Source organism: Trypanosoma brucei, chromosome 3, assembly GCF_000002445.2.
Source record: "Trypanosoma brucei brucei TREU927 chromosome 3, complete sequence".
NCBI lineage: Eukaryota > Euglenozoa > Kinetoplastea > Trypanosomatida > Trypanosomatidae > Trypanosoma > Trypanosoma brucei.
Window position 1 is genome coordinate 601250 of NC_007276.1, and position 25179 is coordinate 626428.

A 25179-nucleotide genomic window follows, 5' to 3' on the forward strand; every position below is an offset into this window, starting at 1 on the left:
GCGTTTTGTTGCCCTCCATCCTCGCTCCCGAATTACTCTTTGGAGTATCGTAGACTTTCTCCCTTCAACATATGGATCCGGCGGTAGGGGTCTTCTCCCCTTTCCACAGCGTCCTTGACGGGAAGAATAGCCGGATAAACCAAGCATTGGAGCTGGCGACAAAGGTGACCGTAAAAGAGGAACCGGACACTGAGAACGGCGGTGGCAAGGCAGCGATCATCAAGACACCGAAAGAAAATGGATCAAACCCCAACGGAACGTTGTGTGGCGGCTGCGAAAAGGTTTACACAACGAAAAAAATCCCTAAAGGGGGGACTTACCTTTGCAAACAGTGTGGGGAGAGGTACATTTCCAAATCTGCCGCCGGTCATTTCCCACCAAACACGCTGAAGTGCTGTCCTGCTAGTGTTACGGAGGGTACCGACGGTGTTGTACGTTGTTGCGCATGCCACAGCTGGTACCATTGTGCGTGCTTGGGTATAGTTGATAAAACGCTCAAAGAGTATATCTCGTTGTCTACTACTAAGTGGTATTGCATGGAACCCGCTTGCTGTGAAAAGGTTCTGTGCGAGAAATTGAAGCGGAAACGGTAGAAAAAGATTAACAGGGGGGGATACCGACCCGAACTGTGGTCACCCCCAGCGTTTCCAAGTCGATTTTATTCTTTTGTTGGTTGATCTATTTGTGGGGAAAGCGCTCCGAAGTTGCGTGAAGACCCGTCAACCCCCGCTGCTATCCGGTGTGGTGTGTGGTTTGTATCCTCCCTTTTTTTATCAACGTTCCTCTGTCTTTGCTTTATTTAGCACAAGTAACGTCAACAGAGCAAGGCGATTAGTGCACGCGTGATCATTCGCCATGATTCACTTCGTCTTACTATGCTATCTCCTTTTCCCGCACGTACACCCGCAAGCCGCACCACTTCTCGAAGCGCTGGATCATCCGCTGTACTTCAGATCCAGCATGATGGCACAAAAAACAGATATTATAAATGGCAGTGTAATGAAGAAGCTGTTGGATTGGTACGTGGTCCGCGAGGCAAGTGAGTTGGGCTTTCGTGTTGCTACACTATTACAGACTGAAAACATGACACACTCAGAGCATGCAGAACCTTCCCTTGTTGCTCTTGGCCATGTAGTCACACGATGTAAACCCGTTTCAATGCCATCGTCTGCACCTGACGCTGCTTCTGTTGCATTACAGACATCACCTAGAACTATAAGGTTCTTTTATATCTGCAGCGGGTGGTCCTCCGCAACTCTTCGTGCCGTGGTTGCCCACTGGCGGGAAGGGACACTGGAGACAGTGGTGGACGAACCAGTCCTTTCGCTTGGTGCAGCGCGGGGGTGGCATTTGCCTATCAGCGTCCCAGATACGCCTCAACATTTGCTCTACGTTCTTGCGGCCGATGGGAAAACAACGGCAGTGCTGATCGAGGCCGATGAGTCTCCCACAAGTGCACAACCCACTCGCATAACGACCCTACGCTTACCTCAGAAGTCGGCCGCGGGCGACACAAGATTAGTGTCATCTTGTTACCTGCCGAGCGTTGGGCTCAGTGGTCTCGTGCACCATTCAGAGACAGATGGACACTCGCACTTTGAACTGCACCGTGTCTTTTCCTCTGCACAGTCAGCAGAATTGCTACTGGAAACATCAACGAACATCTTTACTGAACTCAGCGTGGAAGAGCGGCTTCACTGCAGCCTCTCGTCCCGCGTCACTTTCACTGACTGTAGCCTCACCTTCTCCAATGAGGCGGTGTCTCGTGTGGACGTAACGGTTACCGCCCTTGTTGAGTCTCCAGTCGGAAGCGGTGGACACACAGTCGATGAGTGGATTTTGTGTGGCAAAATAACACTTTCAGGAAACGCTGTGGTAAAAGAAAGTGGACTAAGAATTCAAGTGGCTCCTTTGCGCCGAGAGCGATTTACACCTGCGCGAACGACTCTTGAGCACGTTGCGCGCTTGGGATCGAACGGAAGTATCACGGGCCACATGAGGCGCTGTATTTTTTACCACGCTGGCGGTGCCGCCAGAGCTGAAGGTGGCGGTGAGGAGGTCGTGAATTGTAGCAGTGCCACAACCCACTTCCGCAGCGGTCGCCGCGGTGTTTCCAAGAGCTGCGTGGCGTTGCGGGTGTGGTGGAGACAAGAAGAGACCATCAATGGATATTTGTGCAATAAATTTGGTCTCTCCACCACCGAATTAAGCTCCGTTTTCTTTGTACTATTCACATCATTATGCGGTCTCCAACTTACCGCTTATTTTTTTTGTTCAACCTAGAGGCGGTTCTCTCTTAAGAGCATGAGGTCCTCGGTTTTGATCCCGTACAATATCCTAGTTTGTTTGTTGTTATTGTTCGTTTGTTTGTTTTACGTTTGTCTGTTCTGTTTGCTGTCTATTTTGTATAATTTTTACTATATTGTGCCACTTTCATTTTTGTTATCTTTCTCTCCCACGTACCTCCCCTCTCCCTACTCCCATGGAGCGGTGCACCGCATTTTGTGTGAATTTATCACATATGTTCGCTCCCACAGGTACATGTTCATCTGCGTATATTTTTCTTCCTTTTCCCTCGCCTTTGTACTTCGTGGAGCGAGTTAAGGATGAACAACAAGGCACCGGGCACGCCGCCCCGTCCGGAAGGGTATGAAACGGCGGGAGGTGCTGCAACAAATGAAAATTTTTTCCACCCCAAACGTAAGATGACGAAAAGCATTCAGCGAGCGGGGTTCCGCTCTGCGCGGCGCCTAATGGTGTGCTTTTCGGTAGTCATCGGAACAATTGTTATAGCGCCTTCGTACTTGGGACCATTTTATGTAAACTACGTGGCCGGTAAGAACTGGTTAGAGCGGGCGAGCAAGTCCATTTGGACCCGACGTAACGAGAAGGATTACGACCTCTACATGACGCAGCGCAAGAATGGGTGGTGGGAGTATTTAGGACTCAAACACTACAACATTGGGGGTGAAACTAATGTTGGCGAGATCCAGACATACCGAAGCAAATAAAACCATGAAGCCAGCATATGGAGGGAATCAGGGGAAAGCAGGTTTTGCTGTGCGGGTGCAAGTACCTATTTAGTCGTTGGTTCTAGCGTACGTAGTTGTTTCTTTTTATATATATATATATATATTATTTTTGAATTTAGTTTGTTTCATGTCAAGTTTCCCCTCCCTTTTCCCTTTTTTTTTCCTTTTGATCACATTTCAGCCTTTATATATGGTTTGTTGTCTGGCTCATAGAAGGCGTGTGTGGAGCTCTTGGCGTACCACAAATGGACTACCATTAGGCAGACAACAATCTGCTTTGGCTTTACCGGAAGCCGAACAATTGAAGGGCTTATTGTTGTTTGCGAAGTTTGGGGGACACCACACTCGATTTGCATGTGTTTCTTTTTTTTTTCTTTTACCTTTTAGCGCTTGACCTTTGGCTTATATAGCCCCCACTTTCCCCGTTATAATGTTGCGGACCTTCATCATCCTCTTTGCCTTTTTATAGCATAGCAAACGCATATGGAAAAAAATGCGCATGGGCTACTAGCCGATGCAGATTCACCGAAGGCCCATCGGCACATACGCAATACATTGAAAGTGAACAAATTGAGTAGTGCGCTTATGTTTATGGCAGTTGTTACGCCCGTAATGGTTTTGGTTTCGTTTTACAGCGCAAAGCTTGAAGCAGTGCGGGAAAAGTGGGTGGATCCGTATGAGTTGCCACCCGGCTTTAATCCCAAAACGGGAAGGTTTATGTCTGACAGTAAACCTCAAGGGGTAACGGAGCCGCCGGCGCCACTTCTGCTGCGGGGCGCTGTGCCAGGGGCAACACGGCAATGAGGCAATTAAATCATAACTAATAAGAGACACCGGCTGAATGTCAAAACAAAAAAATTCCAATCGGAACATGTACATTTGGGGCTTTTCCGCCTGAAGAATATGTGAGCGTTCGACACCCACGAGTTTGTTTTGTCTTTTTGTGTGTTTTGATTTGCTTGACAGGACGAATGGCACGCGTTTGTCGTCAGCTGGGCATGCAATGGTGTATATTAGTGTCATATCTTGGGTATTTTATCCTAGTTTAGCCTCTTTTATTTGTGTTGGTGTCCGACTAAACTGCATGCCACAAAATTGTCTTGAATTTTTTTTTCACCTTTTTTTTTCTTTTTTGTTCTGTGTTTTCGTAATACTCAAGACCATTGGGAGCTTTTTGTACCTCTAAAAAAAAAAAAGCTCACCCGACGCCATTTGATTCATATCCCACTCCTAGTGGTGGCATCGGCACAGAACTTTGTTTGTTTTGTTATTTTCTTTGTATTTAGTGGCTGGCACATATCGTTTGTGTTTGGAAGCCCACGTAGCTGAATGTGATACGGCCCTTCATGAAAATATTACGCGATGTTTACAGGCAAACCTTCCCAAAGAAATTGCGATTCGACAAGTCTTCCCGAATTCTTTACGCCCAGATATATGTGATAGCGAGGCGCCACAAGCATCGGAAATACATACCGAAGGAGGATATCGAAGACGTCCTTAACAATTACACAACGCTACCGGGATCCCCATGGTTACAGCTTCCGATAATCCGACATGTTTTGCTGATACGACAGATAAATGGGATCCGTGGCTTCTTTGGGAAACGCTCTTGGCTTCTCAACCGGGCTGTGGAAGAGGAGTTTAACAAAATTGTGCGGTGGATGAATGCGCAGGAGCAGTTAGTATTGAGGACGGGAGCGGGTAGATGCGCTGCAAATCTTGTGCTCCGAGAAAAGTTTGTAAAGGAGGTACTGGACGTTTTTCACGTAGCCACGGCTTACCAACGTATGGTGCGTGTTGGGGCCCTTTTGATTGTTATACTTTTACTTCTTCTTATCGTTATGGTAAATGTGGATCGTTTCGTGTACGTATACCTGGTACACTGGTCGGGCATGTGTCGCACGGAGGTGATGGAGTGGTTCCGTGAGATAACTGAGCAGCACGCCGTAGCGGAGGTGCCTCCGGCGTATCGAAGTTTGTTGCCACCTCCCTGTGTGATGCGTGTCGCTGAGGATGGCCGGGTAAAGTATGAATTAAAAATAGCTGAACTTGTTTCTAAGGATGAGAATATCATTGTTCTTGCGGTCCCCTGCCCACAGGTTGGGACAAAGTCGTTTTTTGCTGCACTGGGAAAGACGGTGGGGCTATGCGATGCTGTTCTCATGGAGGGGGTATCATTTGAGTATATTGATCGTATTGCCCCTGCATCCCTGTTTCCCCTGCGTGATGACACATTCCCCGCCCTTGGTGTGCATCATCGCTTTCTCGACATTCTTCGTGACTCGCGTGAGCCACCGTTTTTGTACCCTGCGGGCACAGAATTGAGCTGGTCGGCTTACTTGCAGCACCTTCTAATTCCATTTGAAGTCAAGTGTATTTATTGGCCCACATTCTCCTCTGCGTCAAAAGGGGAGGCGCGGGTGGGTTGGGGTCGATTGAGGGAGCTCATTGAAAAAGTAACTGTGGAACAAGAACGAGCACAATTAGGAGAGGATAAGAAAGAGCTGAAGCCGTATGTTATTTGCTTACCGTGGACAGTGAACCAGATAGTTAATCTGGAGGCTAGCTTAGTTAAATTGGGGTTTCGCGTGAGAAGGGTGTTTCCATTGGAGTGGATCGACCGCGACCACATGGGCGAGCATTTCTGTAATTATTACAGCCTTGTTGGGGAATGAATCACATCTAAACTTCTTTTTGTTAATAAGGGAAGGAAGCACACCCTTCAAACGAGCAGAGGTCCCCGTGCATGTGTACGAGGTGCCGGTGCCGTTGTGTGCTTAGGTGTGTGTGTGTGTGTTTGAGGACATTTTTGAAGTTCTAAAGTGCGTCACTCACATCTCCCTCACTCCATTTTTGTGTTTGAATATGTTTTTTCAAACGGCTATGTTGTATTTTGTTTGTTGATTGTAGTGCATGGTCTTACCATAACCCTTTTGCCTTTAATGTTAGCCTTGTAGTGCAAAAGAATCATCGTCGGATGAGATTTGGAAAATAGAACAACAACTTCAACGTTTCTGTGGCGCTATAGTGTAGGGTCTCATGCTCAGCTTTCTTTCCCCCAAACGTGCTGGCGCCATCCGAGTTTGGCGCAATGGTGCGTTTTGTGTGGGACCCAACTATATTTTCGCAGCTTCATGTTTTCTTTCCATTATCGCTGTGTCTACTGCTTCTATCGCGCTTAACAATATGCTGATGTTACGAATTTTGTGTGGTACCTCAGCCTTTCTGTCTCTAGGATTCATGTGGCTCTGCTCCACATCAGATCCGGGAATTTGCCCATGGCGTACTCGTGAGGAAATGGAGCGCGATACAAAGAATGGGGTGTCAAAAGGAAAGGATGCGGAACTCGTTACGTTTATTAATAAAAATGGTGAGGAAGAAAGCGCCTTGCTGCGTTGCAAATGGTGCTATACCTGTAATCAGTTTCGGCCTCTACGTGCAGTTCACTGTAGTTACTGCGGCGTTTGCATCTTACGACGCGATCATCATTGTCCTTGGGTTGGTACATGCGTAGGGGAGCGCAACTACCGCTTCTATTGGTTCTTTTTGTGGTCTGTGACCTGCCTTTCCTTAACAGTTTTAGTCAGTGGGGTTTGGGGGATCGCAATTCGGGTTGCGCGACTCTGTGGCACCGTGTTCTGCACCGAGAAGAGCATGTTTGTTTCAGCATTTGGGGAAACGCACTACATTGAACCAACAATTTCATTAGTTGCTCTCATTTCGTGCGCTTTTGTAGCACCATTGGCGGTGTACCATGCGATGCTGGTAACAAAGAACATGACCACTGGCGAGGAACTGAACTGTGATGGCGTTTCGGTGCACTACTTCAGCCGTGGTGGGTGTGTGGCTAACGTAAAAGCCTCACTTTGTTCTCCTATCCCACCGTCGATTTTCCAGGAAGGTGTTAGCAGTTTAACGCCACTCGCTACGGCCGTCGTGATGGTTGAAGAGGCGGAGGTGTGATCCATTTTTTCCTTAGGCTGCCCACTAGATGTCAGACGTGTATCTACACACGTCATATGCCCTGCCGAAACCACTGATTTGGGCCTGCGCTTGTTTATCCGTTGAGGGCTTTGCTTCAAGAAACCCAACAGTCGACGACTTCCGTTCCTCGTAACCATGGTTATGGACGGACCTGTCGATTTTTATTTAGTTTTGCTGGTCTTGCACACCCCTCTCTTTTCCATTTTCCGGTTTTGCCCCCCCCTCAACAACCTATTTTTACTTTTACCTTTGATGTCACACAAACACACACACGCCTCATCTGCCTATTGAATTGGCTCTTTACATCTTTTTTCTTTCATTCCTTTCACTTGTTGTCTTTGGATTAATATTCTTGTGTATGTTACACTTTGGAGAGGTGTTTGTGATTTCAATACAACAAAAAATATATATACATATCAATAAATAAAGGAGAACAAAGGAAGTAGAAGTGTATCACATATTTTACAGTGTGTAAGGGAACTCGGCCAAAGAGTGTTGTGGCTTTAATAACGTGGCGCACACATCTGAAAAATGCAACCGGCCACTGCACCGTACCTTCTGCGCTCGTTGTACAAGGATGATCACATCATCAGCACGCATCTGAATCGGCAAATCACAAATATAGTCACTGCTCTCTTCGGCGCACACACCACCAATTGCTACGATGCGCAACTCTGTTACTTAGCAAAGGGGATTTATGTGGCGTTTGCGCTGCTGCGTGGGCAGACGTTGGGACAAGAATTCTGTGACCTCTTACCAGTGACGGGTAGTAACCCACCTCGGCTGGTCGGCATGCGGAGAAAGCTGCTTCTCGCAACATTTCTCGCTTTGGAACCAGCGGTAGTTTTTCAATTTGCAGTGCGTTTATTCCCCCGGCTCCCACCACACGATGTCGTATCGAATGTGAGCAAATGTACTTTGATGATGTTGATGCTGCTTGAAACATACGGTACTCTTGCCCACCGTTTCCTCAGAGTGCGTTATCTCAGCCTTGTGCCTTCGGGTGCCCTTCAAAATGGTGAAGGTGCCCCCCGTACATATCTTAAACTAGGATTTGTGTTAATGCTCGAGCTGTTGATTCGGCTCTGGCGGGCTGTGGCAGAATGGCGGGGGAATCGTGGCGCGGGTGAACAAAATGAGCAGGGCGGAGCTGCAGGTCGCGGAGAGGATGATTCAGACACGGCGGATGAGCATGCGTCAGTGTCTGGTAAATGCATGCTTTGTCTTGGGAACCGTAAGCAGCCCACGGCAACTCTCTGCGGCCATATTTTCTGCTGGCGCTGCCTTTCAGAGTGGATTAAGTCGAACACACAGGGAGCCATTTGTCCTTTTTGCAGACGGCGAATAACAGTAAACTCGTTAGTCCCGCTCTATTTCTATGTGGCGAAGGAGCCCCCGGTTGCGGATGGCGACAGCGGTGCGTCGTAGACTGACGGCAGAGGAGGAAGAAGTGGCAGGTGCAGTTGGTACGCAAGGTTCCACCTCCGCGTCTTTTCCCTGCATATATATATATATATATATATATATGTATGTGTGTGTGTGTGTGTGTGTGTGTATCCCTCACTTCCATCCCTTTGTTTGTCGGTTACAGTAATTGACCGTACATTTCTCACACGGCGTACACGTTCTTTGTATGTGTATGTACGGGATTGTCACTTGTTCCTTTCCAAACTGAATACAGTACCGATTGTCATAAGCTCCCTTGCTCTTTACTTTCCTTTGTGCCTTATCAATTCACCCGCGTGATAACAATTACAATAATATTAAGTAAGAAAAAGAAAAGCGTGTGTAAAAACTTTTTTTTTCGTTGCCAGTTTCGTAGCATTCGAATTTGTTCAAAGCTCAAATGGCTGGTGCAAAGGAAGTGCAGTCCGTGCACCCTTTCACACGGTGGGTTGCGGGGCTCTCATCACCCATGTCTTTAACAGATCAGCGTGCTGCGGCAACGAGGATCAGCCACCTTATGCTCACTACCGTTTTTGTCGCGACAGTGTGCGGTTACTTCGTTGGAAACGTTCACACGGCATTTTTTGCTGTAGCGGCGGCGTGCGGAGTGTCGCTTATTGTCTGGGGCCCAAATTGGTACCAAAACGAAGATCCGGATCAGCGGTGGTGCGATGAAAACGAAGTGAAGAAATATTACGAAACGCTGGAACAATTGCGTGACGAGGCGAAGCAGAAAATAATTGACGAGTTCGAGTCAAAAGGAGAGAAAAAGCGAAATTGAAGGAGGGACCTTGGCGTTATGCGAACCCACGACTTATGCATGGAAACGAGCTGTAAGTGAGGTTGTAAAGATGATGCTTTCATTTTATCTAATGAGTGAACTTGCCCGTGCGCTAAGCTTCCCTATTGTCATTATTATTATTATTATTAGATTCCGCCCCTTCATCCCCACGCCTTTCTTTGGAGGAAGGGGGAAGGGTGCCACGCAACTAAAGGCTCCTCTTTCTTCTCTGTTCCTTCCTTTTCTTTGCTTTACGCTACCCTTCGGTCCCTTATTTTTTTCAACTTCTCATCGTGGTCCAAGCAGCGATATAGTTGGAGCGGACCAGCTGAGATTCAAAAAGGAAAAAAGAGAGAGGGAAGTGAGTTCATGAAACGATGCAACAGTGAGTCTGAAACTGAGTTCGATTCTTTAAAGAGTGAGAACCCGCTCCTTCATTCACCGTCTCTGAAGAGCTGGAACATAATGAAAAACACTCCCGTTGTGCCTCCTTTTTCCTCTGCCATGACTATGGCAATGAAGGAACATTGCGGTGCCTCAACCGCAACCTCTGCAGCCAATGAACGGCAATATAAGGAACTAAACGTAGATTTCAACGATAAGTATTTCGGGGAAGTGACTCGTTCAGGTTCCATTGAGGTGCCTCATGGAAACGGGAGGCTGTTTTCGGGGGAGGGGAAACATTTTTATGAAGGTGGTTTCGTTAACCGCTGCCGTGACGGGTACGGTGTGCTGAATACGGAGCGATATGCATTATGGTGTAAGTGGAAAATGAACCGTCCCGACCTCACGAGTCAGTCCCGTGTTGATTACCGTGATGGCACAAGGTACAACGGTTTTTTGTCCGCTCATCAAAATAACAGTGCGGCCGCAAATATTCCCTCCTCCTTGCGGTGCCGTTTGTCGAAGTTTTCCATTTGGGTTCACAGCCTGACTTTAGTGCGTGAACGTTGGGGAGAAATTGTCCATAGCGGGGGTGACCGTTACTTTGGTCAATGGGACAACGACATGCCGTCGGGTTTCGGTTGTTATGTGACAAAATATGGCGACCGCTATATTGGATTGTTTCAACGAGGTAGGTTCCATGACACTGGCACGCTTTTTGTGCACGCATGCAGGTGGGGAAATAGGGCTAGTAAAATTCCCGATGGTGTGGGCTTTTTGTATCAGCAGGAACAGGTGGAAAATCAACACGTCGAGGCTGCGGAGGCGGCTAAACAGAGAATAGAGGATCGTTTTAAAAATACTTTCACCGAATCCTGCGGTTGTAGCGGCGCGGACTATGAAATAAGTGGTCACAAGCGCCAGGGACCACCACGGGGTTGGGATGGCGTTATATTTGACGGTGTGTGGGAAATGGGCCGTTTCCTGGGCGAGGGACATGTGACGCTTCCATGTGGATCTCGCATAACAGCTGAGTGGAAGAATCTATTCTCCCCCACGCAAGGGCGTGTGTTCATGGCATCCTCCAACGACAATAAAGCGAGTGGTCGGCAAGATATGGATACGCGCGGTTGGTTCCAATGCTTTCATTGGGAATCGCTGCTCTCAGGACTCACTGACGAGTCAAAGGAGCAGAAATATGCCGCGTGTGCTTCTTTCCGTGAGCGACTGGGTCTCGCAACCACGGAAGAGGAGGAGCAGGTGGTTCTTGCCGACTTCTGCAGCAATGAGGATGCAATAAGAAACGCCCTAAAAGTTTTTCAACGTTGCTTTTACTTTCTTCATGGGTCGTGTGGGAGCAGCAGTGAAATAGGATCTGGCTGGGGGTCGAACCCACTCGGTTGGTGTTATGTACGTAACTCATACGGCGGCTGTATCCACAACATAAAGGGGCGACGGATAACGGCATGTGATGTGGACCTTGCGCTTACCGACATTATTTCATTTGTCCGCTCAACAGAGCGGTGGGTAGTGGAAATGTTAGGCGACTCTTCATTGTCGAGTCCAAGTTCGCATTTATTCGTCATGCGGAAGCTACTTGACTTAACGCTTCGCAGCGTCTACAATGTGCTGTTCAACCTTTATGTTCATGCGTATGATGTGGAGGACATTGCGCTTACTCAGGCGTTGGAAAGAGTGCGTGAACATACCACACTTGACGACCTCGGAGTGAGTTTCGCGCGGCAGCAAAGTTCGGAAGAGCTCTTCGACCCGTACGCCGACGCTGTCAACCGGATTGAGCGTCTAGCCCGTGGTGTGTGGACGTATGGAAGCAAACTCAAGATTCTTGCACAGTGGTCTATGGAAATTGACCTTTCCACACGTCTGGCACGTGTAACTCTTGATGATGGGCCTCTGGCACTGTTGCCCAAAAGGAATGCGCAACCAGCGTCTGGCTCCGCTGACGATCTTATTCCCATTCACCAATTTGTGTTGATGAAAGCAAAAGTGGACCACTTATACGTGCACACGAAGTTGCTGGTGGACCTTAGTAGTGAGGACGTGTTCATGGAGTTTACGTCGCAGGAGAACTTCTTTGTTATCACGTTTCAGGCATGTACCATGATATTATCGAAGTTTCACCCCCTGCTTCGTGATGAGTCACATGTGTTAGCACCACCTTCTCTGTTTGAGGAACGGCTGCGTTCTGGCGTGCATTCTATTAGACGACTAGCCGAAACATTTATTGCTCAGCTGTTGAAGTCGCATGGTGTATTTGAGGGGGAGGAATCGCGGGAATTCTCTGCTGAGGAATTTGGGGCTGTGGCTCTTGGCTACATCAAGGCGTGGTTAGCTGAAGCCGTTGACATGGCAGCGACGCACGGGGGCACCGCAGTTGCCAGTGGAAGTGATCAAATCCTTCCCGTAGCTGAATTATTGCAAATGGAGGAGACTCGTCAGTTGGCCCTTCTGAGCGAGCCGAACTTTCCGCGAGTGTTGGCACTTTTCTGTTGGCTTGCAGTTGCAAACGTCCTCTCGGTGCTTCACATTCACCTTGGTGTAATGGCGGCAAATGGTGATGACTTGCTAAATGTCGATACCGACCCGGCTAAGCTTCTAGACGACTATGTTGCATGGCGCAACGTATGTGGTGGAGATGTTTCATCCCTCGTATTGCTCTTGGGCAAAGGTGCACCACGGCCTCTTTTCCTACGGCGAGCTGCGGCATTTATTGCATCTATTTTATAAGTTGAAGACGCGTATGTGTGTGATGCCGGCAACATTTGAATCCTGGGCAAGAGGGTGGGTGTGGGAGGGGGGGATGGGCTTTTCAGCATGGTGCTTAACGTGTCGACAAAAAATTTGAAAAAAAAAGAGGCAAATGTGCGTTGCTGGGCTGCTACGCTGGTTGCAGTTGCCTTCTCTATTTTTCGCCTACGGTTGCTTACTTTTCGGATAACAATCACATTCCAAAACATGTGGTTCACAATCGCCACACAAATCTCTCTTTATGTTTTTTGCTTTTACTTTTTCTCTCAGTGTTTTTTTTTTCAGGGTAGTGGCGTGAATACGCTTGAAAAAAAAAAGGAGGAGGGTGTGCGGTTTTACGGTTCAATCGCTCAATCCCTTGTTGTTTTTTGCATTCATTCATTTATTATTATTATTTTTTTTTTTTTTTGCAGTCACTGCCTGAAAAGGGGTATATGCTGCTTTCTTTGTTAACTGAGTGGAATTGGTTTGTTTCCTCCTTCATTTGCTTCCTTTTCTTTCCATCTTTCCATCTACATTTCTCATTCCAAGTGCTCTGCCGGCAAACACCCGGTGCTGAGCAAGAAAAAAATAATAAAGTAAAAAAAGGAAACATAAAACAAGGGTGCAGAGCAACCGTGTGTGTCTGTGTGTGTGAGCCGTCGGTTACAACAACCGTTAATACTTTGCTGCCTTCGTATTTGTTTGTGCAGCGAAGCAAATAATAAAAATAATAATAAGCGTAGAGGACGAACAGTGTGTAGTGCATAATATATATATATATATATTAAACGTGTTGGGAAGAATAAACTTGGCGGAAGTATCAGCAGCACTGTATAAATAAAATAGAGGCAGTGATGCTCAATAGACTATTTGGCCGGGGCAAGAGCAAGAAGGATAAAGATAAGGATAAGGATAAATCAAAGGAAAAGGAAAAGAGGGATGGCGAAAGCTCCAATACAAAGAGTGGAAACAGTCACAAGAGTGGCAGCGAGCGTAAGGATGAAAATACCACCGAAAAGGTGACAAAGGAGGACTTTGAAACAATTGACACATTAGGAAAGGGATCCTTCGCATATGTAGTTCTTGTGCGCCGTGTGGGGACAAACAACTTATATGCTATGAAGGTGGTAAATAAACAGGGGCTTCTCGATCACAATCGATGCCGCGATGTCTTTATCGAACGTAATGTGCTCTCCCGTATTAATCATCCCTTCCTCTTAAAGCTCTACTGGACTTTTCAGTCCGAGCACAAACTCTTCTTTGTGATGGAGTACATGGCGGGAGGTGACCTTGACAAATATATGAATTCAGTTCCTAACAAGCAGCTTGACTTACCCACATCCAAGTTGTATGGGGCTGAGATCCTAATGGCAATTCTCACATTGCACGAACAGAGCGTCATTTATCGTGATTTGAAACCGGAGAACATATTGTTAACTGGAGATGGACACTGCGTTTTGGCGGATTTTGGTCTATCAAAAGACTTTTATGATGCCAAAATGGGTGAGAATGCATCGGTAACGGACATGCGGGCGAACTCATTTGTTGGTTCACCATTTTATGTCGCACCTGATGTTCTGAAGCAACGTGAGTACACGAACGCCGTGGACTTTTGGTCCTTTGGAATTCTGTTATACCGCATGTTATGTGGCCGCACGCCATTTAGTGGGAAGAATATGAAAGAAGTGTTCGACAACATTCTCTATTCGGATCTCCGCTTCCCAAGCACTGTTTCAATTCCGTCTGAGGCGAAAGATTTGATAAGTCGGCTGCTGGTGAAAGATGCAGCCCATCGCATTAAGGGACCAGAAGTAAAAGCTCACCCATTCTGGACAGGCATTAACTTCGATGAAGTGATGCAAAAGAAGGTGAAACCACCGAGGTGGGTACCCGCTCCATCAGTAGATAAGTTAATAGCGGAACGCTCAGCTGCACAAAGTGGAAACAACTCATCAAAGAATCCCGCACAGGTTGTTAACACACCAGCACATTCGAGTCAATTAAATGCTCGGCAGCAGCAACTCTTTAACGGGTTTTCATGTACTACTGATAATCATCTGGGTGGTGGTAGTTAGGGTGTCAAATATGCCCTCCTTTTCAGCATTGTTGGTAATGAAAGGGTGCAGTAAAGAAAAAAAAACGAAATAAAATCAAACAAAAACTAAAAAAATAAAAAAGGCAAACGTAACACAAGAAGAGGAAAATAAAACAAGAGGGTAATGAAAGAAAACAAAAGAGAGTTTGGGATGAAATGAGTGTGGATGAACGTTGTGACGAAAGAAGAGCATGAAAAGGGGAAATTAAGAGTAAGTAAAGTGTAAGTGTTTGTAGGAAGAAAAAAGGGGGTGCGTTAGGAGCTGGTGTAGATATGTGATGTTTGTGTTTGTGGCGTGAAATACAGGACTGATACTTTTTTTTTACTTTTTTTGATCTCTCTCTTTGTGTTTGTGTGTGTGTGTGTATGGTTTTTTTTTTCTTCCTTCTTGTGTGGTGTGTGTTATAACTGTTGCGTTTGTCCTTGCTTGTGTATTTACCATTTCATGTGCATTTTCCACCCACCCCCTCATTTATTCCTGATATATTTCCCTTATCTACTTTTTCGATTCCGTTCCTGCCACCACGTCACGTTACCGCCATCCAACCAACCACTTTTTCAATTTTTCGTGTGTTTTATATGAATTAAATGCATGTAGGCTTTCATGTGCAGTAATTCCTCTTGTCATTAAACGACAACACACGGAGCCACGGACGCGTAACATTTCGTTTTTTTTTTCTTGTTCTTATTGTTTGGAGGAGAGTTTCATCATTTATTGACTCTTTTCATAATTCCCTTGCAATATGAATGTATGTATTTATATATATAATATATATGTTTACTTGTGTTTCTGTGTGGGTATGTTTTTTTCCTTCTTTCTTGGAGCTTCAGATGTGATGATGCTAATGATCATGGTCAGCACAATTATAAGTGTTGCTATTTTCTATTTTTTTTTCTTTCATTTGATTTTTCTCCAACATTTTTTTCTTTTTATTTAACTATTCCGTGCGGCGCGTCGATATGCCTTGAGTAATTAACTGATTGGCTCCCTGTGTTTTATTTTGTTTGCTTGGATGTGTGGAAGAGCGATGGCAGCAGCAGAAGCAGGAAATAAAAGAAAGAGGAAGTAAAAAAACAAAAAGGAGGCAATGGGAGAGAAAGTATATTATAACAGCAGCAACAAAATGAAAAAAAAAAAGAAGGTATATATATACATTGATTAAACAGAAATTCAGGACAAAACAAACGAAAATAAAATAAAACAGATATCTCTTCACTGGCTCACCACTTCGTTTGTTATTTTACCAACAAATCCCGCTGGGCGTGTGACATGTGCAGTTATCCTTACGTCTGTGAAACCGTTATATTACCACTACTACTCTTCTTGCTCTTGTGTTTCTTGTTTCTTTTTAATGTTTTTTTTTCCTCTTTCACTTCACTTCACTTGCATGGCACTGCAGCGAACATTAGACTTTTTTTTTGTTTTCTTCCCTTGTTGGCGTTTTTGGCGTTGCTGTTTTCTTTTCTTTTTTTGAGGGGGGTGGGGGTATTATTATTGTTATTATTATTACTATCATTATTTATTCACTGCTATTTGCGTTTCTCCCGGTCAGACCGATTGAGATGCTCATATATCTTCCTTTTGATTGTTTTCATTTCCTTTTTGTTGATGATGATGATGATGATGTTTTTGATTTGTTTTGTTTTGTTTTGTTTTGTTTTGTGCCCACCAGCACCTCACTGTCAGTTGTTCACACTTTTCCGCTACCTTTTTTTTTTTGCCGTGCAGGTCTCCAATAATATAAAGAAATATATACGTTTGTACTGAACAAATGATGACCTCTTGCATTGGGAAATGAGTGAAAATGCACCGGGTTGTAACGCAAACGCAGCGATGTCCTCGTCCGTTACCTACTCTTTTTTTTTTTTCGTTTCTTCATCACTTTTGTTTTTCTTCCTTCCTCTTGTGTCAGTTTCCTCCCTTCCTGTATCGCAAAGTGAAGGCTTTTTCCCCCTTTTTTGTTTGGTTTGGTTTCCTTCGCTTTCACCCCAACCACTGTGTTAGTTACAAACTGTAAAGTTACGCAAAGAAGTACACACATATATATATATACGCGCATAGTGACGGTTTTGAAGCGTAAAGAAATGAAAGAAGTTAAAGGGGAAAATGAGTTTTTAAGCTGCAATGTGGAACTGTCAGAAGGTGTTGAAGATATTGCTGATGCCTTAAAACTTTGGGAGGATCAATTATATGCAGTAGAGCCACTTCTTGCAATATCGCTCAAGCTTCAACACCTCCAAGACACCACTCGCGGCATTGTTGCATCACTTGCCACTTCCAAAAAGAAATTACTGCAATCCACAAGATGCCACAAATATAAGCGTCAATATTTACTAAAAATGGAAGACACACCAAAGAAAGAAACAGCGTTATCGGATTTTTCTTCACCCGATCCAATTGATGAATATGTGCGGCTGCATAAATGCAAGAGGGCGAGGGATGTAAATGTAAATGTAAATGCAAATGCAAATACGGATGCGGGTGATGTTTCGTTGAGTGTTACCGCTGAGGAACATCAGACATGTGTGGAGGCGCTTCTTCGATGGGTTGATGAATCCATGCCATCGGTTGCGGAACCTCATCTCACAGCCTCACGGAAGAAATTAGTCGCTCTCCTCACAAAAGGGGAATCACATGGAAAAGCAAAACCAACTAAAGAAACGCTCAGTAATGCTGATGCATTTTGTAGTAAGCATTGGGCATATTATGCGGAGCAGCTGCATGCCGCACACAATGATGAATATGCGGCACTTAGGCGGGTGTGTGCTACGGATATCGGTGAGAGAATTCGCTCTCAAATGAAGTGGGAACAGTCACAAAGCAATTCAGTTCATGTCGTCACGCCTGCTGCTTCTGCTGGTGGTCTTCAGAGAAGTTTCACGCAGTTGTTAGGCGCAAAGGATGCATTGGCGGATTGTCAAAAAGCTGTTACGGTTTTATTATCGCTTCTGGGTGGCGCACTTGATGAATACGATGAACAAACGCACAACGTCATCAAACGCGAAGAGGCATTTTGGAACAACGTACGAATTGCTGAATGTGAAAGTGAAGCGTTACGTTCCTTGTCTCTTCGTGTCAAAAAGCATTGTTGACTGCATCGTCTGTCATAAGTGCTTTTTCCCCCTTGTTTTAAAAAAAAAAAAAACGAGCATTGTCTCTACCTTGTATTACGTATGATGCCTTTTTTTCCACTTCGTTTTTGTTGGTGTTTACCTTTTTTTCTTCCGTTATTTTTACCATTTTCCCTGTATTTTCTCTCTGTCTCTGTATCTGTTGTTGCTGTTTTGTTTTCGTTTTCGTTTTTGTTCTTTGCTTGGCTCCTTTTCATGATTGTGAAGACGAGACCTCCGACACGAGGTATCGAAGGTTATGACGATTGTGCTGTTTAATTCTATGAATCCACATTACGTTGGAATTAATAAAACGGAACTTTCGCCTGGCGGTGGAGGGCGATGTGGACGCGTTTCTGCATCCTCCCGGGGGGGATCATATATTTTCAGTGACAAAAATGTCGACCCCTTGAAGGTGCTAAAAACTTCCTTTTTTATTTTTCTCTCTATTTTTTTTCTATTTGTTATTTTTGTTATTGTTATTGTTGTTGTTGTTTTAGTCCTATAATTGGCGCGTGTTTCGCCTCATTTCATCATTCACACCATATCCTTTGTTGTTTTCATCTTTTCCCCCACACGTACTTTACATTTCTTTCCTCTTTTTTTTTTTTATTTTATTATTTTTTTCACCCTCTGCATGTGTATGGTTTGCATTGCGTGTGGGAAAAAAAATAATAAAATAAACTAAAATAAACAACAAAAGATGGGTAAAACTAACACAAAAAAGCAGGAGGCTCGTGTTGCCCGCCTGCGTAGCCTTCCAAAGTCGGAGAGGCTCGTAAAGATTGCACGAATTAAAAAGCGTGAGGGAAGGATTCTCGACTCAGCAGAGAAACATGCCTTAAAGATGTCTTCCGAGTATGGTGAAATCATACGGCTTTGGGAGGTTCTCCGCACATCTGAGGGACAATCTAAAGAAGAGGAAGAGAAGGAAAAACAAAAAAAGAAAGGAAAGAACAAAAAAGGGGAGGATTCCACCGATGATGTGAAGCAGCAGAAACTCAGTCGATACAAACACAAATACCCAACAGTTGACAAACTGCTAAAAAAGATTGAGCCAAAATTCGACACATATGTGAGGACGCCTCGTACAAGTCGTGTCATTCAGTCCATGATAAAGTACGGCTCAACTGAGCAGCTTGGGAAAATTGTTGGACTAATTTCTAGTGGATATGCGAACTACGCAACTGATGCGTATGGTCATTTTGTCGTCGTCGCATTACTTCGTCATGCACCGCATGATTTGTTTGATAAAATCCTGTCACTCACCATTCCCGCCGTCCCCACGCTGATTTCGCATCGCTTCGGCATTGAGGTGATCCACAGCGCGTATAGCAGTAACCTTTGTACGGCTACGAACCGAAACCTTCTAATTTTAGCCGTGTTCAAGGACAACATTGCGCTCATGAAGCGGTGGAAAGGTTATCCCATTTTGGAGGATGTGTTAGCGCAAGAGGTGGAGCAGCGCAAGAGACTTCTTCCTAAACTCTTTGAATTGTGTGAAAAACTTGTGTCGCAAAAAAGTGCTGTGGATTTCCCATTTGTCCAGCGCTTAGCCGCTGCCTTTATTCGAAACGGAACAAAACATGAAGTATCTGAGCTGTGTGACACACTTCGACCACATTTGGCGGTGCTGTGCACAATTCGCGAGGGAGCACCTCTTGCATCACTTGCCTTTTCACTTACGGAGCCTAAAAAGCGAAAGGTTATTTTACGCGCCTTCTCTGAAAACCTTGGTGTACTCGTGGTGAGCAAATACAGTGCTCCCGTCATTGCGCGTCTATTTGATATTGTGTATGATGTGCAACTTCTCTGCAAATATGTGGTGAATGATGTGGTCTCGCATATTACACAACTTATCAACAGTCCCTTTGGACATCAAATTTTGTTACACCTTTTAACACCACATGACGAACGCAAAACTAAATTCCTCCTTCCCAACTGGTTCCAACATAACCTTTACTCCGTGGAGAATACGCGGTGGAATTGCCACACATGGCTCACACATGAGTACAAGGAAGAGGAAGTTGAGCTGTGTAGCAAAGACGCTGAGCAAACGCATTTGGCTGTGTTGCCAACTTTAATTAAAAAGTTCTTGGAAGTTCTGAGCAACTCCGAAGTGGCTTCAAAACTTAATAAACATTACGTGGGTCTCATTGCAAGGGAGGTGCTGCATGTTCATGAAAAGGAGCCAGCTTACCGGAAGGCACTGAAGCTTTCAGCGAATGATGTTCAAGTGCTGGAACGCTTATCGCTTTCACGTGGAAAGAAGGAACCACGACATGAAGAAGGCGGAAATTCTGTGGGGAAAATCACATCAGAGGTACAAAACAAAACGAAAGGGCGGAGGTTGGAACGGCCGCAAATGCAAAAACCCGCCGAGACTCCCCGAGTTGTTAAAAAGATGATGAAAAGTAGCGGTGTTGAGAGATCTCGCAAGGAAGGAACTAAAGTGGAAACTGTGAGCCATGCGGTGAGTACACTCAAGAAGAAAAAGAAGGTTCTCCCCAAGAAATAACGAACTGTTTTTTTTTCCTGCTTTGTTTACGCGGGCGAAGAATAAATGTCACAATGGTGTGAAATGGGGCGGGGGAGGGGAACAGAAGCCCTTCGTTCTTTCCCTTCCTTTTCAAGTTAGCAGTTGGATTACTTCAGAAGGCACAAAACAAAAAAAAAAAGAAAAACACATAGCAGGGCAAAAAAAAAAATTTTAAAAAGGAGGAGGACGAGGAGGAGGGAGGAAAGAGGACAAAGTTACGCAGCACAAATGCAACGTATGCGGTTCCGCTATTTAGAGGAGAGAAAAGTTAAATTGATGTTAGTGTTAGTGCGCCACGCGTCGTCATGCGCACCAAAACATAATTCTTCGTTTCAGGTGTATGCGTTCGAACTCACCATTACCTCCTCCCTTCCTCCCCCCGCCCCACGCAACCGACCCGAATGACTCTCTTAATTCGTTATTCGCACCGTTAAAATCATTTTTTTTTTGTTTTCACAATGTGCAACGCATCCATTCCTTTTCACCCACCCACCCCCCCCCCCCATTCCCTATCACTTAACATAAGTTTCGAATAAAAATAATAATAATAATAATAACAAAATAAAATAAAAATAAAGTGAACGAAAAGTTGCGGTTTGATGTGTGTCCCAACCCATTCTCTTGAATGTGCAATATTTTCCCCTCCTCTCTTCTCGTATCTCTTCTTTTAATGTTTACTCCCGCATTGTTTGTTTATGTGTGTTTGATTGAGTGGGGGGGGGGGGGGCCCACAGTGAAGGAAACACGGAGGAAAAACCTTTAGAAACCAAACAAACAAATAAATAATAACACCAACATCAGGGGAAATAATACCGGAGCGAAGAAGTACTGAATTCAAAGTGATATATAGAATAGAAAGAAAAATCAATCAAAAAAAAGGAGTATTAAACACGAATAGAAGGTACGCAACGAGTAGTCTCCTCATATCTGATTGCATACCCACACTCTGTTATTATCACTCCCTTCTATTTTATTTTTTATTTTGTTGTTGTTAGAAGAAAGAAAAAAAAACTGAGAAACGAAAAAAAAAAGGTTGTGGTGGTGGTACTGTTGAAGAAATAAATGCCACCAAAGAAGAGCAGCAATGCCAAAGCCGGCAAATCCGAAGCTGTCAGCGAAGTGAGCAAAATTAATATGGATTATGTGCAATATGAACTTCCATCACCTGATATGGCTGTTGTGGAAAAATATATTGAAACGGCCAAAGCAAAAGCTCGCGCCTCATCTGCGCAACGAAGGCGGGAAGGCCGAAAGAGTTGTTGGAGGGCGGCGTCACCAAACATGTCACTTTGCAAAAAAATTCGTGGAGTGTTTTGTCCAAATATCTTTCAAACTCTGAAAGGACCTGTGAGGGATTTTGTGTTGGGATTTGTCGTTACTTTCTTCGTCATGTATGTATTTTTTGTGGCGTTGTATTTCGAAAAGGCGCCTTCCAAGCGATAGGCGGTAAAATAGATCTCAAAAACAAAAGAAAGAAAGAAAAAAAGAGGGACTGAAGAAATGAAGATGAAGATGAGAGAAATGAGTGAAGAAGTTACGAGGGGAGGGAGAGAAAGAAAAAGAAAAAGGGAGGGAAGGAGGGAAAGAAATAATTTCAAAATAAAACAAAAAAAAAGGGAAGTGACCACAAATAGACGGCAACGCAAACGTTTTACGGTGTCGTATAATTTGGTAACCATCTTTAATGAAAAGTGTCTTCATTAGGCGAGGGACACCGTTCGTTTTTTGTTTTCTTTATATATACATATATATATATATTTATTTATTTATTTATTTATATTTATATATCCTCTCTCTCTCTCTGTGTGTTCCTCTTCCTTTCCCTATCCCTTTCTCTCTAATTCGCTAAATCTTCATTTATCTTCTTTCCATCCCCTCCCTTTCCACATCCTTTGATTTGTTTTGGAGGATTTTCGCACATCTTGTCGAGTTTCTACCGATTATTGTGGTGGTGAATTCTCGAATGCATCAAATGGTACAAATATTTCTTTCTGTTGCTTTTGTGTTCTCCCCTCTTTTTTTCTTTTAGGCGTTGTTATTACCGCTACGGTTGGTATTTTTGTACTTTCTTCGCATTCTTTTGGCATGTGTTGTCTTTGTATTTATTTAAATCTTGTTCTTGTTGTCGTTTTGCCTTCATACTCTTACAGTTCTAAACAGAAACAAACAAAAAAAATACCTTTACATCACTTTCCTTTACTTCCCTTTTACTTCATTTCTTTCTTTCGGCTTTCCTCTACCCATCTGCTGTTTGATTTATTTATTTATTGGTGCTTATGCGTCACGTAAATGTGCACATGAATAAATAAATAAATGAATGAATTGTTCTTTGCTTTATTAGTTCAAGGGAGAAAAAATAAATAAATAATAAATAGTAGTAACAGCATCACCAACAGTAGCGGCATAACAAAGAAAATTTCAAAAAAAAAGAAATAGAGGTGTGAGTTTATTTGCATCATTTATAAATATTAATATCAAATATAAATGCCTGAGACGCCACAGCGAAATGGATTCAAGCGTCCAAGTCTTGCAGCTAAATTATTCGGTGATGCGGATGTCGTTTATTCGAGAGAAACAACATCTCGACTAACGGATTTTGCGGGAACATTTTTAGTCGGATTTTTCGCGGTTTACTTCACAATTGCGGGATATTTACTTTATCGTGAGGCAGCGCTCTCGTAAAAAATAAAAAATAATATAATAATAATAAATAAATAAATAAATAAAGGAGAAGAAGAGAAAAATAAAATAAAATAAAACGTGTCATGGCGATGTTGTTGGATATTATTATTATTACTATTTATTCCAACAATGAAGATGCACCCATAACGATCAGTTGAAGGGAAGGAAAGTGTGAAAAATCAATCATTACACTACCTATTTAGACATAGGTTTGGAGGGGAGAGATCTTTTTTTAAAAAAAACAAAAAAAAAATCTCCCCGGGTCCCTTTTGTGTTCTTCCTTTTATACGTGCGGTGTGTTGCGCTGAGAACTCACTGAGAAGTGCGTGACTGCGTATTTAAAAATAAAAATAAAAAAAACACCGTCACCTTCCCTCGGTATTTAGTTAATCATTATATTGCCATACCTGTTTTTATTTTATTTTATTTACTTACTCACTTTGATCACAATGTAAGTTCTCGGGCCGGTGCCGTTTTTTTTTTGCAATTTTTGGTGTTATGATCTTCCATTCGTCCCTCTTTTTTATCTCCTTTTTTTTTCCTTTTTTTTTCCACTGCTTTCTCCGCCTACACACTTTTAAAAATGAAATAAAAATTGTGCAGCATTTTCGCGCAGAAAGTCAATGTGCTCCCTTTATAAAAGCTAAGAGAATGGGGGAGTGTTGCGTACGCTCATGCGTTTTTGTGAGGGTTAATGAGTTTTCATCCTTTCAAAACAAAAACACAAAAGGGAGAAAATAACAGGGACAAAGGGGGGGAAAAAAGTAGCAATGTTTTGTTTATTGATAATCCGCTAATTTATCTTAACTGCGTTACGGAATATATGATATATATTTGTGTGTGTACGCGTGCATGTGAAATATCCAACACTCATTGCGTCATTTTGAAATTTATACCTTCTTTCTTTTTTGTTTTCCTTAAAATAATTCCGCTCCGCTTGGTTATTGCTCTGAAAGCTCAAGCGGCGCAGCGGGGGGGCGACTTTCCGTTGTTGTTGCTGTTATTATTATTATTATTATTGCTATTGTTGTGTGTTGTTCTTTTTTTTTAAAAATAAATAAATAAATAAAAGGAAACAGCATTGTATGCTCCGGTGTATACAATGTAATGCGGCGGTCTACCGAATTGTTCAGCCGGAAAACGAGGTGGTTGAGAAGTGTGGGACATGCGGTAGGCGGTGTGATAGGTATTATGAATTCTCTAACTGTCAAAAGTGGATAAGCATCACGTTGCTTGAGAAACCTGCATGGATTCATGTGTTATTTAACAAAAAAGATATCCGCGCGACATTATTTTGCACAGCCCTCCTGTCACGACTTATTGAAGCGTACGTCGTGCGAACGAGTTTGGTGTATGGCGCCTTACGCATGCTTCGGTCTAAGGGACCGGTTTCTAACGTAAGTTCGGTTGCGACACTTCAGCTTTTCCGGAATGTGAATCCCAAAATAGAACCGCTGATGGCGTATCAGGACACTTTGCCCAATATATTTATTTGTGCTTGTGGAGAATATTTGCTTTGCCTTTTGGTCACTGTTATATTTGCGCTTCATTCGTGGCGTCGTGGTGGCTCGGCTTTATGGGATGTTGTACTCACATGGATGACATGTGTTAATCTTGCCTATTCAGCGAAGTTGTGTTTCGTAGTGTTCCTTATTTGGCGCATTCCCATCGCATTAGTATCCCTGGTGGATCTTATCAGTCTCCTTTGGGCTGCTCGCGGTTTCAGTCTTGTGGAAAATAGATATCCACCATTATTTACATCTGTTGTTGTGCTGATTTGTACGGCAGCCACACGATATCTCTTCCGTAGTGTTACGCAGTGGAGTCCACAACTTCTGGTGTGATCGAAATGAATGTGAATGTCTCTTTTTCCCATTGTTCTCGCCCTTTTGTAATCATATTTATATATTTTTTCTTGTTTTTTTTTGTATTCTTCCGTCCTCGGTCCGGTCGGTTACCACTGTAAATGTAACCTACAACTTTCCTTTCCTTTCCTTTCTGCTTTGGTTTGGTTTGGTTTGGCTTGGTTGCACCGAAAGCACTTTTCTACTTCTCCATCGCCGCAATAATTGTTTTTTGTGGTGTTTCCCGTTCATTCGGTATCAGCATCAGATGGGAACTTTGTCGCTGCTTCTTTTCTTTGTTGTGTACCTTCCTCTTCTCCACTATTAATTGCGGTGCCCTCTGATTTATTTGCTTCGTCGTGTATATGCTGATGTATGTATATATATATATATAGAAATATATAAATATACATGTGTGTATATGTATATATTGGCCCTTTTTGTTTCAATTTATTTCTTCGTCGTCTTTTCATGTTTCGTTATTGTGCAAGTAGAAACACCCACAGGTGTCTGACACTTAGGCATAACAG

At 43.8% G+C, this 25179-nt stretch overlaps 14 protein-coding genes across 14 annotated transcripts, besides 34 other annotated features; all 14 read left to right on the top strand.

The window, feature by feature from the left end:
* Nucleotides 1–25179: part of a sequence feature (sequence corresponds to BAC RPCI93-48O8) that runs on past both edges of the window.
* Tb927.3.2350 (hypothetical protein, conserved) lies at nt 72–593 on the top strand (the record flags this gene model as incomplete). The annotated part of the gene is made up of 1 exon (XM_838736.1): nt 72–593. One exon carries the CDS (start codon nt 72–74, stop codon nt 591–593), a length of 522 nt encoding a protein of 173 aa, XP_843829.1.
* Nucleotides 856–2283, top strand: Tb927.3.2360 (hypothetical protein, conserved; the record flags this gene model as incomplete). Its single annotated transcript, XM_838737.1, has 1 exon — nt 856–2283. One exon carries the CDS (start codon nt 856–858, stop codon nt 2281–2283), a length of 1428 nt encoding a protein of 475 aa, XP_843830.1.
* Nucleotides 2341–2394: a microsatellite.
* Nucleotides 2607–3011, top strand: Tb927.3.2370 (hypothetical protein, conserved; the record flags this gene model as incomplete). The annotated part of the gene is made up of 1 exon (XM_838738.1): nt 2607–3011. The coding sequence occupies one exon, from the start codon at nt 2607–2609 to the stop codon at nt 3009–3011; it is 405 nt and encodes a 134-aa protein (XP_843831.1).
* Nucleotides 3114–3143: a sequence feature (AT_rich).
* Tb927.3.2380 (hypothetical protein, conserved) lies at nt 3516–3836 on the top strand (the record flags this gene model as incomplete). The annotated part of the gene is made up of 1 exon (XM_838739.1): nt 3516–3836. One exon carries the CDS (start codon nt 3516–3518, stop codon nt 3834–3836), a length of 321 nt encoding a protein of 106 aa, XP_843832.1.
* On the top strand, nt 4379–5707 carry Tb927.3.2390 (hypothetical protein, conserved; the record flags this gene model as incomplete). Its single annotated transcript, XM_838740.1, has 1 exon — nt 4379–5707. One exon carries the CDS (start codon nt 4379–4381, stop codon nt 5705–5707), a length of 1329 nt encoding a protein of 442 aa, XP_843833.1.
* Tb927.3.2400 (hypothetical protein, conserved) lies at nt 6072–6995 on the top strand (the record flags this gene model as incomplete). The annotated part of the gene is made up of 1 exon (XM_838741.1): nt 6072–6995. The coding sequence occupies one exon, from the start codon at nt 6072–6074 to the stop codon at nt 6993–6995; it is 924 nt and encodes a 307-aa protein (XP_843834.1).
* Nucleotides 7548–8444, top strand: Tb927.3.2410 (peroxisome assembly protein, putative; the record flags this gene model as incomplete). Its single annotated transcript, XM_838742.1, has 1 exon — nt 7548–8444. One exon carries the CDS (start codon nt 7548–7550, stop codon nt 8442–8444), a length of 897 nt encoding a protein of 298 aa, XP_843835.1.
* Nucleotides 8518–8547: a microsatellite.
* Nucleotides 8548–8571: a microsatellite.
* Tb927.3.2420 (hypothetical protein, conserved) lies at nt 8863–9243 on the top strand (the record flags this gene model as incomplete). The annotated part of the gene is made up of 1 exon (XM_838743.1): nt 8863–9243. The coding sequence occupies one exon, from the start codon at nt 8863–8865 to the stop codon at nt 9241–9243; it is 381 nt and encodes a 126-aa protein (XP_843836.1).
* Nucleotides 9367–9392: a microsatellite.
* Tb927.3.2430 (hypothetical protein, conserved) lies at nt 9613–12375 on the top strand (the record flags this gene model as incomplete). Its single annotated transcript, XM_838744.1, has 1 exon — nt 9613–12375. The coding sequence occupies one exon, from the start codon at nt 9613–9615 to the stop codon at nt 12373–12375; it is 2763 nt and encodes a 920-aa protein (XP_843837.1).
* Nucleotides 12777–12805: a sequence feature (AT_rich).
* Nucleotides 13095–13115: a sequence feature (AT_rich).
* Nucleotides 13143–13167: a sequence feature (AT_rich).
* Nucleotides 13233–14453, top strand: Tb927.3.2440 (serine/threonine-protein kinase, putative; the record flags this gene model as incomplete). Its single annotated transcript, XM_838745.1, has 1 exon — nt 13233–14453. The coding sequence occupies one exon, from the start codon at nt 13233–13235 to the stop codon at nt 14451–14453; it is 1221 nt and encodes a 406-aa protein (XP_843838.1).
* Nucleotides 14506–14617: a sequence feature (A-rich).
* Nucleotides 15216–15277: a microsatellite.
* Nucleotides 15519–15615: a sequence feature (A-rich).
* Tb927.3.2450 (hypothetical protein, conserved) lies at nt 15744–16241 on the top strand (the record flags this gene model as incomplete). The annotated part of the gene is made up of 1 exon (XM_838746.1): nt 15744–16241. The coding sequence occupies one exon, from the start codon at nt 15744–15746 to the stop codon at nt 16239–16241; it is 498 nt and encodes a 165-aa protein (XP_843839.1).
* Nucleotides 15961–15994: a microsatellite.
* Nucleotides 16081–16100: a microsatellite.
* Nucleotides 16102–16137: a microsatellite.
* Tb927.3.2460 (hypothetical protein, conserved) lies at nt 16559–17566 on the top strand (the record flags this gene model as incomplete). Its single annotated transcript, XM_838747.1, has 1 exon — nt 16559–17566. One exon carries the CDS (start codon nt 16559–16561, stop codon nt 17564–17566), a length of 1008 nt encoding a protein of 335 aa, XP_843840.1.
* Nucleotides 17757–17784: a microsatellite.
* Nucleotides 18046–18080: a microsatellite.
* Nucleotides 18173–18211: a sequence feature (T-rich).
* Nucleotides 18249–18278: a sequence feature (AT_rich).
* On the top strand, nt 18288–20102 carry Tb927.3.2470 (pumilio/PUF RNA binding protein 8, putative; the record flags this gene model as incomplete). The annotated part of the gene is made up of 1 exon (XM_838748.1): nt 18288–20102. The coding sequence occupies one exon, from the start codon at nt 18288–18290 to the stop codon at nt 20100–20102; it is 1815 nt and encodes a 604-aa protein (XP_843841.1).
* Nucleotides 18498–18556: a sequence feature (GA-rich).
* Nucleotides 20655–20699: a microsatellite.
* Nucleotides 21584–21744: a sequence feature (GA-rich).
* Nucleotides 21859–21911: a microsatellite.
* Nucleotides 21913–21962: a sequence feature (CT-rich).
* Nucleotides 22475–22497: a sequence feature (AT_rich).
* Nucleotides 22581–22609: a sequence feature (AT_rich).
* Nucleotides 22803–22828: a sequence feature (AT_rich).
* Nucleotides 22829–22850: a microsatellite.
* Nucleotides 23141–23165: a sequence feature (AT_rich).
* Nucleotides 23793–23844: a microsatellite.
* Nucleotides 23846–23876: a sequence feature (AT_rich).
* On the top strand, nt 23891–24649 carry Tb927.3.2480 (hypothetical protein, conserved; the record flags this gene model as incomplete). Its single annotated transcript, XM_838749.1, has 1 exon — nt 23891–24649. The coding sequence occupies one exon, from the start codon at nt 23891–23893 to the stop codon at nt 24647–24649; it is 759 nt and encodes a 252-aa protein (XP_843842.1).
* Nucleotides 24785–24804: a microsatellite.
* Nucleotides 24808–24834: a microsatellite.
* Nucleotides 25021–25080: a microsatellite.